We start from the raw sequence: 13,172 nt of genomic DNA on the forward strand, positions 1-13,172 counted from the left end.
GGTACACTGAACCGGGAAACCCATGGTGAGAGAAAAGCACAGGCACATGCCGTTGCTTATGCATCCGTCAAAGGGGCGGTTTCGAGCCATTGTGTCGAGTGGTCGACCATTGTGAGTAAGCTATGTCGATGTGGACATGGGTGAAACGGTGTTCCAGTTGATAAAAAAAAAGCCTACACCTGAATTTGTGTGAGCTGATTTGAGAGAGTTGGCAAGAAGAACATGCGAGGGCCCATGTCTTTGCGTCTTTTGAAATGCTGTGCCAAATGAAGTGCTTCTTTAAGAGGATGGCTGTAGATCATCCTGAAGGGTGTACCAGACCGTAGATGATGTCGAAGACGTGTCATCTAAGAACCTGTGGGTGTGGACAGTCAATGCTGATATCACAGAGGATGGAGGTGGGCTGTTGTTGTTAAGGGGGACGTTGTGCCATTACAGAAATGCTAAAGAGGTCTTGCAGGTATTGAGCTCTGGGTCCTGCTGTTGCTTATCCCCCAGCTGCTTGTAATCGAGACCGAGGTGTAATGCATCAATGGAGATTCTGGAGATGGTGTCAGCGATGGAGTTGTATTTCCCAGGGACAGGATGAAGGATGCAGTTGAATTTGGCGATGACTGACAAGTGGCAGCGCTGATGGGGTGACTAGACTTTGGACAAGTGGTATATTGATGCACTAGTGGCAGGCAGTCAGTTTGAAGGGTGAGAGACATGGCCTCCAAAAAAGTTGGAGTTTGCCTGTTTTGCTGAGTTTCCTGCCAAAAAAAAAGCGAGGGGTCGAGGATGGCCATGGATGATCTGTTCCAAGATATCTCTTATGGCTACATCGCTGGTGTCCAGTGAAAGCAGTAGAGAATGACCTGGTGAAGGGAATGAGAGGGTGGTGGCCTTGGCAAGTGCATTTTTGGTGAAGGTGAAGGTGGCTTCTTGTGAGGGTCCCCAGATGACGGCCTTGGGCTTGCCCTTGAGGACTTTATAGAGTGGGGCCAAAGGTGGTGGCAATACTGGGTAAAAAGCAATAATAATAATTAACTATTCCAAGGAATTCTTGTAGACCCTTGATGGTGGTAGGGGTGGGGAACTTCCTGACAGCAGCAACATTTTTGGGCAAGGGCTGTACACCCTCCGGTGTTATAAGGTGCCCCAAGAATTTCTACCCTCTTGAGGGTAAAGGAGCATTTGCCATATTGGATGACAAGGCCATTTTCTTGCAGACGTAGGAGAACCATGTGTAGGTGTTGGAGGTGCTCCTTTTTTGATGCAGAGAAGATGAAAATATTGTCAACCTTTGAGAAGGTCCAGTCTTGAGAATATTTAGCCTTCTGTAGTTCACACATGGATGATTGATGCCACCATTTTTTGTTATTATGTGGAAAAGAGATGTCCAAGGACTGGATGATTCTTAACACAAACCCATCTTCTCCATATCTGTGAAGGTTTTCTTTGCAGCAGCAAGTTTTTCGGGAGGTAGACGTCAGAAACAGGAGTACACAGGAAGGTCCAAGGTCTTAATGTGGTGGAAAGTAATTTGCTTGGCAGGGATTTGATGAGATTGTTGTAATTCTGTCGCCAAAGTTAAGGGCGAGATGCTCTTCACCAAAGGTAAGGATGGGAGAGTCGTTGGCAGCTGTGAGTCAGACATTGGATGGCTGTGGGCATTTGGTTGGAACAGCAATCCCTGTGGCCATGGGCATCTTGAGAAGCAGTTCTTGGCAGCAGGGCCATATGATCTGTGGTATCGGCAAAGCTGAAATGGCTGTGATTGTTGCTGCATGTGGTTGGTATCCTTGTGTTTCTAAAGGCAGGATGGGTAGCGAAGGTTCGTCGAGGAAGTTTGTGAGGGTTTGACTGCCATGGTGGCCTCTGTGGTGTTAGGAAGGTTGTCTGTCGCTGAAGGCTTGGATGTTCCTTGATGGGCGGCAAAAGCGTGGGCGTGGTGGCAGTTTCCAGCAGCGTGGGTATCCGTCAGATTGTCTGTTAGGGTGGCGAGGGGTATCTTAATCATCGGATGTGTCTTCGATGTTGGTGAGTCCTGCCCTTACTGACGCCAGGCGCTGAAACCAGATTTCCTTTTCTTGCTATTCCACCCTCAGTGACAGCCTCAGGCCTTCCACCACCTAGTTTACTGATGTTTTCGCCCTGAGGACAACGACAAATCCCAGCGTCTTTATCGATACACTAATATCGGATGATTGGCGTGAAATTATTGCTCATATCCTCGTCGCAAATATTTTTGTCTCTTTGCTCACCCAATTTAACCTCCTTTTCTCACTGCTGTACAGTTATTTGCATGGCAGTTCCACACTTATGGTTTAGTCGAAACGTACTTCGAGGTTATTAAATAAGTAATAATTAAATATCCATTCTAAGCGGAGTAAATCGTGTTTATTTCATTTTCTATTTTTTTTAGTTGTCTCATACTAACTTTCGAAGAGTAATCGTGAATGCATACTTTATCAACCTTGGGTAAGATCTTCCCTTGTTTATATATTCATGTATTTGTTTTATACAGTATCATTTATAAATTTGCTGTTTGGTAATTACTATATATATTCAGTGGAACTACCGTTCGTTATCAGTTACATATATCCAGTTCGGTGTTTTTTTATTTGTTATACGTTTCAATCTATGTTGCCTTTTTAATGCATGCATTTTTTCGTTTTCACTCCCTTTTTCTGGTTTATTGTATGGACATGTCTTCTGCTAAGGCTCTGTGTAAGTTTATGGCCTTTCAGTTAGTTCTATAAAAATATATACCCTTCGAGAGTGAAAACAATAATACTGACAATCTTCTCTATATTATTCTTTTTGTTTGTATATATGGGTGTGGCACTTAGGTTTGGTGAAAAGTGTACTATTTTCCCAATGAATTTTTCAAATGTTCATTGTATGGTGTATCAGACTGAGGCATCGACTCTTGAGGCAAGCCATTGTTACTTAACAGCTTGATGATATCATCAATAAACTTAATATTAATAATCATAATTATAAACTTTTATTAATATAATTAAGCAAATATTACCTTTAAACCTATTATCAGATATAGTAGTGTGAATAATGTTCATGGATTATTTAGGTAAGTTATAAGATAAATTCATTTATATAAAATCCTTTGAAAATCTGTATATACTGAAGTATTGATAGCATGTACTAGAAATCATGACACTTGTTTTATATGTACATGTCACATTATTACAGAAAGTTCTATACATTTCAATGTGCTGACTTCTGTCTATCTTCATGGTGATTATACCAATGACCGTTAACAAATGATGAATGGATTTCCAAGCTTTTCCATGATTCGGGTAGTGCTGCGGTTCGTTTTAATGATATCTTCTGGGTGGTGTCAGATTAGTCAAATTCTATTTCCGTTAAAAACAAGTGGTTATGTTTGATAATTAATTAAGGGGACTGAATGGAGGTAAGGAGAGCTGCCAGTGTCTAAAGCATCATAGTCAGGTTAGCTTGGGGCTGGCCAGAACTAACTCATAATTTTTAGGTACTTACAAGAGCACAACCACCTAGGTCAGGTAGTTGGTGATCACCCCGCCCGAACTCAACACTCGGGTAGGAAATGGCATACTATATTAGGTTAGTACTCGTCCCTGTATTTCATTCTGTAATTTATGCTGTCATATGCCAGGTTCGCTATATTTGAGGAGCTAAACCACATCGCCCATTCAGAGAGGAAGTGACAACCAGGTTAGATTTGGTTAGATTAGGGAAGGTTGGGTTAAAATACATCCTTGTGCATCTATGCTATAGTGTTCCCATAGAAAACACATGGACGTCAGATACATTAAACTCCAGTCAGAAACAACTAGAAAAATATGTTTTGTATTCATATCCTAGTTGTTTTGCAAAAAACCTGAAACAAGAACCTAAATCTTCAACTGATTGAATGAAATGAGCAATCGTATGCCTGAGATAAATTACAAATATTCAAATGCCATCTTTAACCAGCAGTAACCGTTTACTAAAAGAAAACAAAAGAAGTATGAATTCTAATGCCAGCGAAAAAGAGCCGAAAGTTTCCCAAAATCAAGGATACCATTTTCCCTACTTAGTACTGTTACCTTTGTGTGCTACCTCTGATCCTGGTACACCATGTAAGCACGTGCAACCAGGAGAACAAACTGCACCTTGTTACCTGAGAGCTGAGAGTGAGGGAACAAGACGCCCAATAATTAAACTTCGTGGCCATTGTGGAACACACAACCCCAACGTTTCTCTACAAGGGTTTCTTGTGATTCCGAGACAATAAACACGGCTTTCATAACATGAAAGCCGTGTTTATTTATTTAATGGTCGACATCAAATGAAGGATGTGCGCTCAAGGACCAGTAAAATTTCCAAATTAGGAAATTCATTTCATTAGGTAAATTGGTTTTCATAAATAACAACACCTTAATACGTATTTGTTATAAAACATAATCTCTGCATATGCCTGATGCCTTTTCAACATTTCCAGCAAAAACCATATTATTGCAATAGCTAGAATTTGTTTTAGTAATGTTTATTGGTTTAATATAATGGCGTTGAGGCAATTTTGATTTTCTAGTGAGAATGAAAACCTATTCATCAGGTTCTTGGACAAGGATACTTGATAAAGCATTTTTATTTAAAACAATTTAACACAAAAGTAGATTAGGAAAGCTTTATAATAATTTATATGTAAAGTTTCACGAGGCAAGAAAATCACTTCAAGTGTCTTACAAGGGTAAAATGGCAGAGGAACGCTACTCCGAATCACTCCCAGATCTTGTTCTCAGCAGAAGTTGACAAATATATTATTATTGATCTATATTGAATTATACTACTATATTCGAATTTCTTAAAATACAACCATTGCATGGAATTTCATGCACCGATACGTCTACCTTAGTTTTTTTCATTCCAAACTAATTTCTTCCTCACTCTCACTCAACTCTCGGAACTTCACACACACACACACACACACACACACACACACACACACACACACACATATATATATATATATATATATATATATATATATATATATATATATATATATATATATTATATATATATATATATATATATTATATATATATATATATCATGTGTAGAACAGAAATTTAGAACTCACATGGAGGATCGAACCCATTTCTTTCAATTGAAAGGCAAGTGCGCTGCCAACCTGCCAAGACAGGTCATAGAAGAAGTTGGAACCTAAGGTACCACTGTGCCCAAGCCTAATGGCCTATCCACACCAGCGGGCATGCCCGTCTGGCACTTCCAACTGTTTATATTTTCTCTCGCTTCTGAAACAGCGTTACCAGGCAATCGCACCATTCTGGCTCCATACTCGGTTGGTCGGTATAATAGAACGGGTTGTGGGAACAGTGTTTGTCCATCGGGCAGTGCCCGCTATAGTGGGCAGGGTCTTAGGTACGGTGGTGTATAGGTTGCAACTTCTTTATGACTTGTGCATGTGTATTCCTGATTAACATCGGTATCGAACCCAGGTTAGAAAAAATTAAGGGCTCAACCATCCTACCCAGACAGGTCATAGAACAAGTTGAAAATGAAATACCACTGTTTACCTAAAGCTAAAGTACAGTGGTACTTAGGTTCCAACTTCTTCTATATATATATATATATATATATATATATATAATATATATATATATATATATATATATATATATATATATATATATATATATATATACTATATATATATATATATATATATATATATATATATATATATATATATATATATATATATATATATATATATATATATTATATATGTGTGTGTGTGTGTGTGTATGTTTAATGTGAAATAAAAAAAATTCTGGATTACTGCCGTTGAGAAAGCATATGGAATGAAAATCTTATATAATTCTATCATTATGATAATATTAAGAACAAGACAGTTTTTCTGACTGCTGATAAAGAATAGCTAGTGAATGGCATCGCCACGAAATACTTTCAAGTACTCATTCAATAAATAGTTTGCTGCCAGTGCTCATTCAGGTCTAGAGTAAATACAGTGTCAGTATGTGATTCAACAAACTATACTTGCTGTAATATTTGCACTCTTTTTAAAGTACGTATAATATCATTTTTCATCTGTGCTGGAGATCTGGAAAATACAGAAATAAAGGAAATACAATTTTAAAGTTGGCAGAAGCCTCGTGTTTTTCAGGAATATTTTCTTCCCTTGAGAGTTTTTGTCTCTACGTATAAATTATTCATAAACAATACAAAATGCAAGCTTAATTCATTTGGAACGGATAATTATAACATCTGAAAGACAAAACTAAGCAACTCTATGGATGACATTTATTTGTCAAATCATACGAACTTGTCCAGTTCTGAGAAATGATTTTAGAGACGATCTGAAGTAATAAAAAATATTCATTTTGTGTATAAATTATATAATTAAGTAAAAGAACCCACAACATCAGGTTCCCCTAATTAAAGTTTTCACGTTGTAATCTCCCTTAATCATTGAACAGAAGACAAACAAAACCATTCCGCAGAGACGTGCAATCTTTAACAGAGTCGTTAGTGTAGAAAAATGGGAGGTGAGCAGCTCTTTCCTGCGATACCACACTGGTACTCGAGTGAAAAACTACTGGAAATTTTTTGTGTTCTTTATTAATTAAGAGTATAGTTGATTTCTGAGCGAGTGGTGTTGCTTAGTTGAGTCAATTTTACACTTTTAATTGTTTAGTTTAAAGGACCTTTAAGTATAATGACATACAGACCAGGGTAGAAAATGCTCCTATTTGTCAACTCGTCTGAAATTTACTCTGAAAATACTATAGTAGATTCATAGCAGCCATACACCTAATGTCTAGATCAACAGCCAACCAGGAGCGTCGTAAGGGACTGGCCTAGACATCAGATGCACGGTTGATGTGAATCTATTTTAGCTCTTTATTTTGTTACACAACTAAATACATTTGTACAATATTATGCGGAGCGTTGATGTTTTAATCATTGTCCTTGACCATTTATAGAGTAACAATAGATTTGAGTTCCCTTCTTTATCCCAATTTTTTTTTCTAAACTTAACCACTACGTAGATAAGAGGACAGTCTTTAGTGCCTGAATTAACAATTCCAATAACATTCGCCGAGTGATCTTAACGTGAGAAGAACACGAGCGCCAGTGAGGAAGGATTTGACAGGTCCCCAATATTATTGAACGCGAATGAAATGCCACCTGATTCAAAGATGAAGCAGTGATATTGACCTGTCAGTTTCAGCGGCCCTTCTCTAATCGAGGCGCCTTTCGTCTTGATGGACGTTGCATGCTTCTCGGAAGTGTAATACTTCTGCGCGTGCTCCATACGTCACGAAGCCGTTATTAATAGGAACGAGTTTTGCATGATGCCTGATAGTGCTTTGCTATACGCGGACACGTACAGACTGCGTTATCTATAAGTAGAGCAGAGCATCTCAAATATAGTTTCTCACTGTCAAATACAAGAAAATTCCAAATAAAACTGTAATGTGTTTGCAAGTATATTACACAAATAAATGTGTACCTGAACATGGTCTCACATTCAAAGACACACACACACACACACACATATATATATATATATATATATATATATATATATATATATATATATATATATATATATATATATACATACATACACACTATCTGACCAACCTGGCATTGCCTGGGAAAACTCTGAATGCCACCCAATAAACTCTCTCTCTCTCTCTCTCTCTCTCTCTCTCTCTCTCTCTCTCTCTCTCTCGTAGTAGCCATCTTGCTTGGTGAGACGTACCCGCGTGAAGTCAGATTAATCAACAGATATCACAAGTTTAACATACGACTAGAATTTGAGAAATATCTAGAAGTGTTCGTGAACTATCGGTGATAAGATTAGTGTGAAAATAGTAGGATAAAGCGTCTTCTAAGTTAGTTTATCAAGTGTAATACTATAAATCAGAACAAGATGGCAGTAAGTTCCAACTGCGGGAAGAGGTGGCGTAATTGGGCGTGTTTAGCAGATTCGCAATACGATGAGGTAGCAGGAAGGGAACTGGCATTTCTCATCTATGAAATCAGCAACAGTCCTAACCAAAAAGATACAAAAGCATTCATAGATATATTAGAAGGATATAATCCTTCAAACTGGAACAAATCTAATGAAAACATCTTGAAAATAATTGAAGAAGTTCCAAATAAAATCCAAGTGGTCAAGAGACTCATAAAGAAAATATACATAAACCAACATATTCCGACAAAGAAAATGAATAAGGTGAATCTTGTGAATATCCTAATTGATGCATTAGGAAAAAGAATGCCAAAAGCATGCAAACTGTGTAAGGTTTGGTATAGCATAGTCAATCCACAAAACCTAATCAGAAAATGTGCTGCATGCAACATTCCGACCCATCCACAGTGTGCTGAGGTAATACAAGATTTGAGAAAAGATACAAGAATTTTTTGTTCAACATGTCTATCATGGATAGACAATGTTATTAAATCAAGATTGAATGTACAAATAGTTGAGGATGAAGAAGAAGAGGAAGAGGAAGAAGAAGAAGAAAAAGAAGAAGAGAAAACGGAAGAGAAGTAAACAAAAATTAAATGACAGAAAAAAATAAGGAAAACAAAGAACAAGATAAAAGTATGGATGCAGAGATACTCATTGATACTACATATGAGGCAATAAAGCAACATACCTACGAAGAAATAAATTACGATATGACAACAGAAAAGCAAATCCCGAAGAGGCTCTACCCAGATCTACACAATGACGGGAAAGAGGAAAAAATAGACAAGAAAGACAAAATCTGCAACCTTTTGAAAAGAGGGAATTGCAGATTTGGAGAAAGATGTTACTACAAACATCCTAAGATATGTCAAAACTATGAAATATATGGTAAATGTGCATACTTAGATGGATATGGGGATGATTGCAGAGATCTGCATCCAAAAATATGTAAAAACCTAAAAGAAGGAAAAGGATGTAAGTTCGACAAAAAATGCAAATATATGCACCCTGTAGCCATGAATCATAATCAAATAAATAACCAACCAAGTAATAAAATCCAAAATAAGAAAGAAACAAATAAAGAGAGAAATCAAGAATATCAGGTAAAAGAGAAAAGCAAACCACCAATGAGATATGCAGAGGTGTCAGCAAAAAATTTCAAAGCATCAGCTCCGAAATTCTACTCAAGAGATAATAACTGTATTTATTATGCAAGAGGATATCGCAGAAACGGAGAAAATTGCAGATTTCAGACACAAAATGAATAATTATGATGAAGGAAGATCAAATATTATGGAAAAGTTGGATTTTTTAATGTCAGAATTTCTGGAAATGAAAAAAAGAACAACATACCAGAACAGGAAAGAGACATGGGAAAATCCTTATTACTACCATTATTAAATGAAGGAGAAAACACGCAAACCATCATAGTGATGAATGCGCAGGGTTTAGTTACGAGTAACTCAAAAAGAAAAATAGAGTACTTAGAAGAACTAACCCAAAATGAAAAGAAAATAGATATAATGAATATAAGTGAAACCTGGTATTCCCAGAGACTGGGAATGATGATCAAATAAAAGGGTTCCAAACTTATAGATCAGATAGAAAAAATAGGAATCAAGGGGGAACCGCAATATATGGGAAAGACAAAAAACAAGGAAAAATATATGAGAAATATAGTAACTCAGAATGTGAACTAATAGCGGTAGAATTTGAATCTGAAAAATTGATGAACATAGTAATAATATAGACCTCCTAATACTAAAGAGTTTGACTTAATAATTGAAAAATTGGATGATATATGTAGAAATCACAAGGACTGGACTATTCTCCTATCTGGTGACTTCAAACTTTCCTTTCGTAGAATGGAAAGAACGAATAGGAGATTGTGGTTGTACTTATACATATAAAAAAGAGAGTAATAGTAGTGCAGAAGATAAGAGGCAATTTGAAAAGCTATTAGATATGCTACTAGAATACAACATTCAACAAATAAATCACCTGCCAACAAGAAAGGAAAATACTTTAGACCTAGTATTTGTGAACGAGATGAATTATGTTAAAGAAATAATAGTTTATAATGCGAGTATTTCAGACCATAATGTCATAGAATTAACAGTTCATTCCAAAGCAAGTGAAAATAGAGATAAGCAAGAATGAAAAAGTGGAAGGATATGGAAAATACAACTTCTACAGTAAAAATATAAAATGGTCAGAAATTAATGAAGAATTAAACAAAGATTGGGATAACATTTTCGTAAGTGATGACATAAGGGTAAATACGGAGATATTATATAAAATATTGGAGAAAATAGTGGAAAAATATATACCGAAGAAGAAAAGTAAACATCATTCATGCATACCAAGAGACAGAAGGATCTTGTTCCAGAAAATCAGAAAGTGGAAAAAAGGTCTTGCAAAAGAAAAAAATGCATGGAAAGTTATAGAACTAAAAAGTAAGATAGAAAATGCAGAACAAAAGATTATACAATCAAAAGAAAATGAAAAACGGGACTTGGAAGAAAAAACCCTATTAAATATCAAGCAAAACCCCAAACTATTATACTCATATGCGAAGAAGATGAATAAAAGAAGAATAGAAAATAGGCCCTCTGAGAATTGAAGGGAGATTAACGAATGAAAAAAAGGAAAATTTGCAACATACTGGCAGAACGATATAAGAGAGAATTCACCCCTAGAATAGATAATGAAGATAATGATATAGAAGTAAGGGAAGAAAAATAGTGAATATTTAGCTGACATAGAAATTAATGAAGCTGATATTGTGCAGGCAATTAATGAAATTAAAAATGGAGCTGCTGCAGGGCCGGATGGAGTCCCTGCTATTTTGTTAAAGAAAGTAGTTCATTCTATCGCAAAGCCACTTGCAATATTATTAAGACAAAGTGTAGATACAGGCAAGATTTATGATGAGCACAAATTAGCATATATCACCCCTACTTTCAAAAGTGGATCAAGACTAGAGGTAAGTAATTATAGGCCTGTGAGTCTAACATCACATATTATGAAAGTGTATGAAAGGGTAATGAAGAAAAATATTATGAAACATTTAATAAAAAATAATTTGTTTAATATAGGACAACACGGTTTGGTTTCGTACCCGGAAAAAGTACACAAACCCAACTGTTAGTCCACCGTGAGAACATATTCAAAATATGAAAAGCGGAAATGAAACAGATGTGGTTTATCTAGACTTTGCAAAAGCTTTTGACAAAGTAGACCATAATATATTAGCAAAGAAAATTAGAAAACACAATATCGTAGATAAAGTAGGAAGATGGTTAAAAGAATTTTTACACAACAGAAAACAGATAGTTATTGCAAACGATGAGAAATCGGATGAAACCAAGGTAATATCCGGTGTGCCACAAGTACGGTGCTAGCTGCAATATTGTTTGTTATTATGATTGAAGACATAGACAGTAATGTTAAGGATTCGGTAGTGAGTAGTTTCGCTGATGACACAAGGATAAGTAGAGAAATTACTTGTGATGAAGATAGGAACGCTCTACAAAGAGACCTTAACAAAGTATATGATTGGGCAGAGGTAAATAGGATGGTATTTAACTCTGATAAATTTGAATCAATAAATTATGAAGACAGAGAAGGAAAGCTATATGCATATAGGGGACCTAATAATGAGACAATCACAATAAGGAAGCAGTTAAAGACCTTGGTGTGATGATGAATAGGAACATGTTATGCAATGATCAAATAGCAATTCTGTTGGCAAAATGTAAAGCAAAAATGGGAATGTTGTTACGGCACTTCAAAACAAGAAAAGCTGAACACATGATTATGCTTTATAAAACATATGTTCGTAGTCCACTTGAATATTGCAATATGATATGGTACCCACACTATCAAAAGGATATTGCACAAATAGAGAGTGTACAAAGGTCCTTTACAGCTAGAATAGAAGAAGTTAAGGACCTAGACTACTGGGAAAGACTACAATCCTTAAAATTATATAGTCTAGAAAGGAGAAGAGAACGCTACATGATAATTCAGGCATGGAAACAGATAGAAGGAATAACAGAAAATATCATGGAACTAAAAATATCAGAAAGAGCAAGCAGAGGTAGATTAATAGTGCCCAAAACTATACCAGGAAAAATAAGGAAAGCACACAGGACATTAATCCACTACGCACCAGCATCGATAATGCAGCGTCTATTCAATGCGTTGCCAGCTCATCTGAGGAATATATCAGGAGTGAGCGTAGATGTGTTTAAGAATAAGCTCGACAAATATCTAAACTGCATCCCAGACCATCCAAGATTGGAAGATGCAAAATATACCGGAAGATGTACTAGCAACTCTCTGGTAGACATTAGAGGCGCCTCACACTGAGGGACCTGGGGCAACCCGAACGAACTGTAAGGTCTGTAAGGTAAGGTCTCTTTAGGAGTTATAAACTTTAAACAAACAAGTCTCAAACAACTTACAAATTATCAGGGTGGGTGCAGTCTTAGAAAATATATCACACATAGTTGCTTAGCAACCGGTTGTTTGGCCCAACACAGAAAATTTTGATCTAAGATAAACCATATACGAACGAAATTGTCTTACTGGGTAAAAAAAAGAAAAAATTGTATAGCCGAGATGTTTAGCACACTTTCTGCAAATAAAAACAAAGAATATTAACTGATAATTTTCTGATTTATTGAATTTATATTCTCAGACAGAAAACGTTTTTTTCTAATTGATATATAATTCAGTATCAGGCCTTACAAAGTCTAAATAACTGTCCACGTAGAGATGATCAAACATCTTATACCGTAAAAGAGAATAATAAAACAAACCGTAAACATGTTTGGAGAGCACAAATGTGTAATTTGGCTTTCACATTGCATAGAAGTCATCTTAATTCCGATTATTTTATCCCAGGTCATCATTAAATTCCAGTATTGTATTGCATTTCTTGCATGCATATCGCGATGCTATGTTGCGTCAGTATGAACACATGATACTGTCGAAATATCTCTCTGATAAAAGTTATTATTGGAAGGAAAAGAGCACATTGTTATTATTCACTGTACAAGGTCCACTAGGATACAACGCACGTCGATAATAGCGATAGGCGGGTATGATATGCAAAGAAACATGCCCTCACCACTAGGCTGGGAATCATTAAAGGATTTGGTATATA

The 13,172-nt window shown here is 36.3% G+C and overlaps 1 protein-coding gene across 1 annotated transcript; it reads right to left on the reverse strand.

Moving 5' to 3' along the window:
* Positions 1–279: 279 nt before the first annotated feature.
* Positions 280–1,334, reverse strand: LOC135221130 (uncharacterized). The gene is made up of 4 exons (XM_064258954.1): positions 1,118–1,334; positions 757–1,001; positions 437–630; positions 280–355 (listed from the first exon to the last, which is right to left on the reverse strand). Exons 1-4 carry the CDS (start codon positions 1,332–1,334, stop codon positions 280–282), a joined length of 732 nt encoding a protein of 243 aa, XP_064115024.1.
* Positions 1,335–13,172: the final 11,838 nt, after the last annotated feature.

The sequence above is a fragment of the Macrobrachium nipponense genome, chromosome 2 (genome assembly GCF_015104395.2).
Source record: "Macrobrachium nipponense isolate FS-2020 chromosome 2, ASM1510439v2, whole genome shotgun sequence".
Taxonomy (NCBI): domain Eukaryota; kingdom Metazoa; phylum Arthropoda; class Malacostraca; order Decapoda; family Palaemonidae; genus Macrobrachium; species Macrobrachium nipponense.

What these genes read in the sequence shown, in the direction of transcription:
- LOC135221130 (XM_064258954.1), bottom strand. Translation starts at nt 1,334, where the DNA reads ATGTGTGAACTACAGAAGGCTAAATATTCTCAAGACTGGACCTTCTCA. An exon ending in ACCTTATAACACCGGAGGGT is followed by an intron (nt 1,002 to 1,117) that starts GTACAGCCCTTG and finishes CTTTTTACCCAG; the next exon opens with TATTGCCACCACCTTTGGCC. An exon ending in GACCCCTCGCTTTTTTTTTG is followed by an intron (nt 631 to 756) that starts GCAGGAAACTCA and finishes TCACCCCATCAG; the next exon opens with CGCTGCCACTTGTCAGTCAT.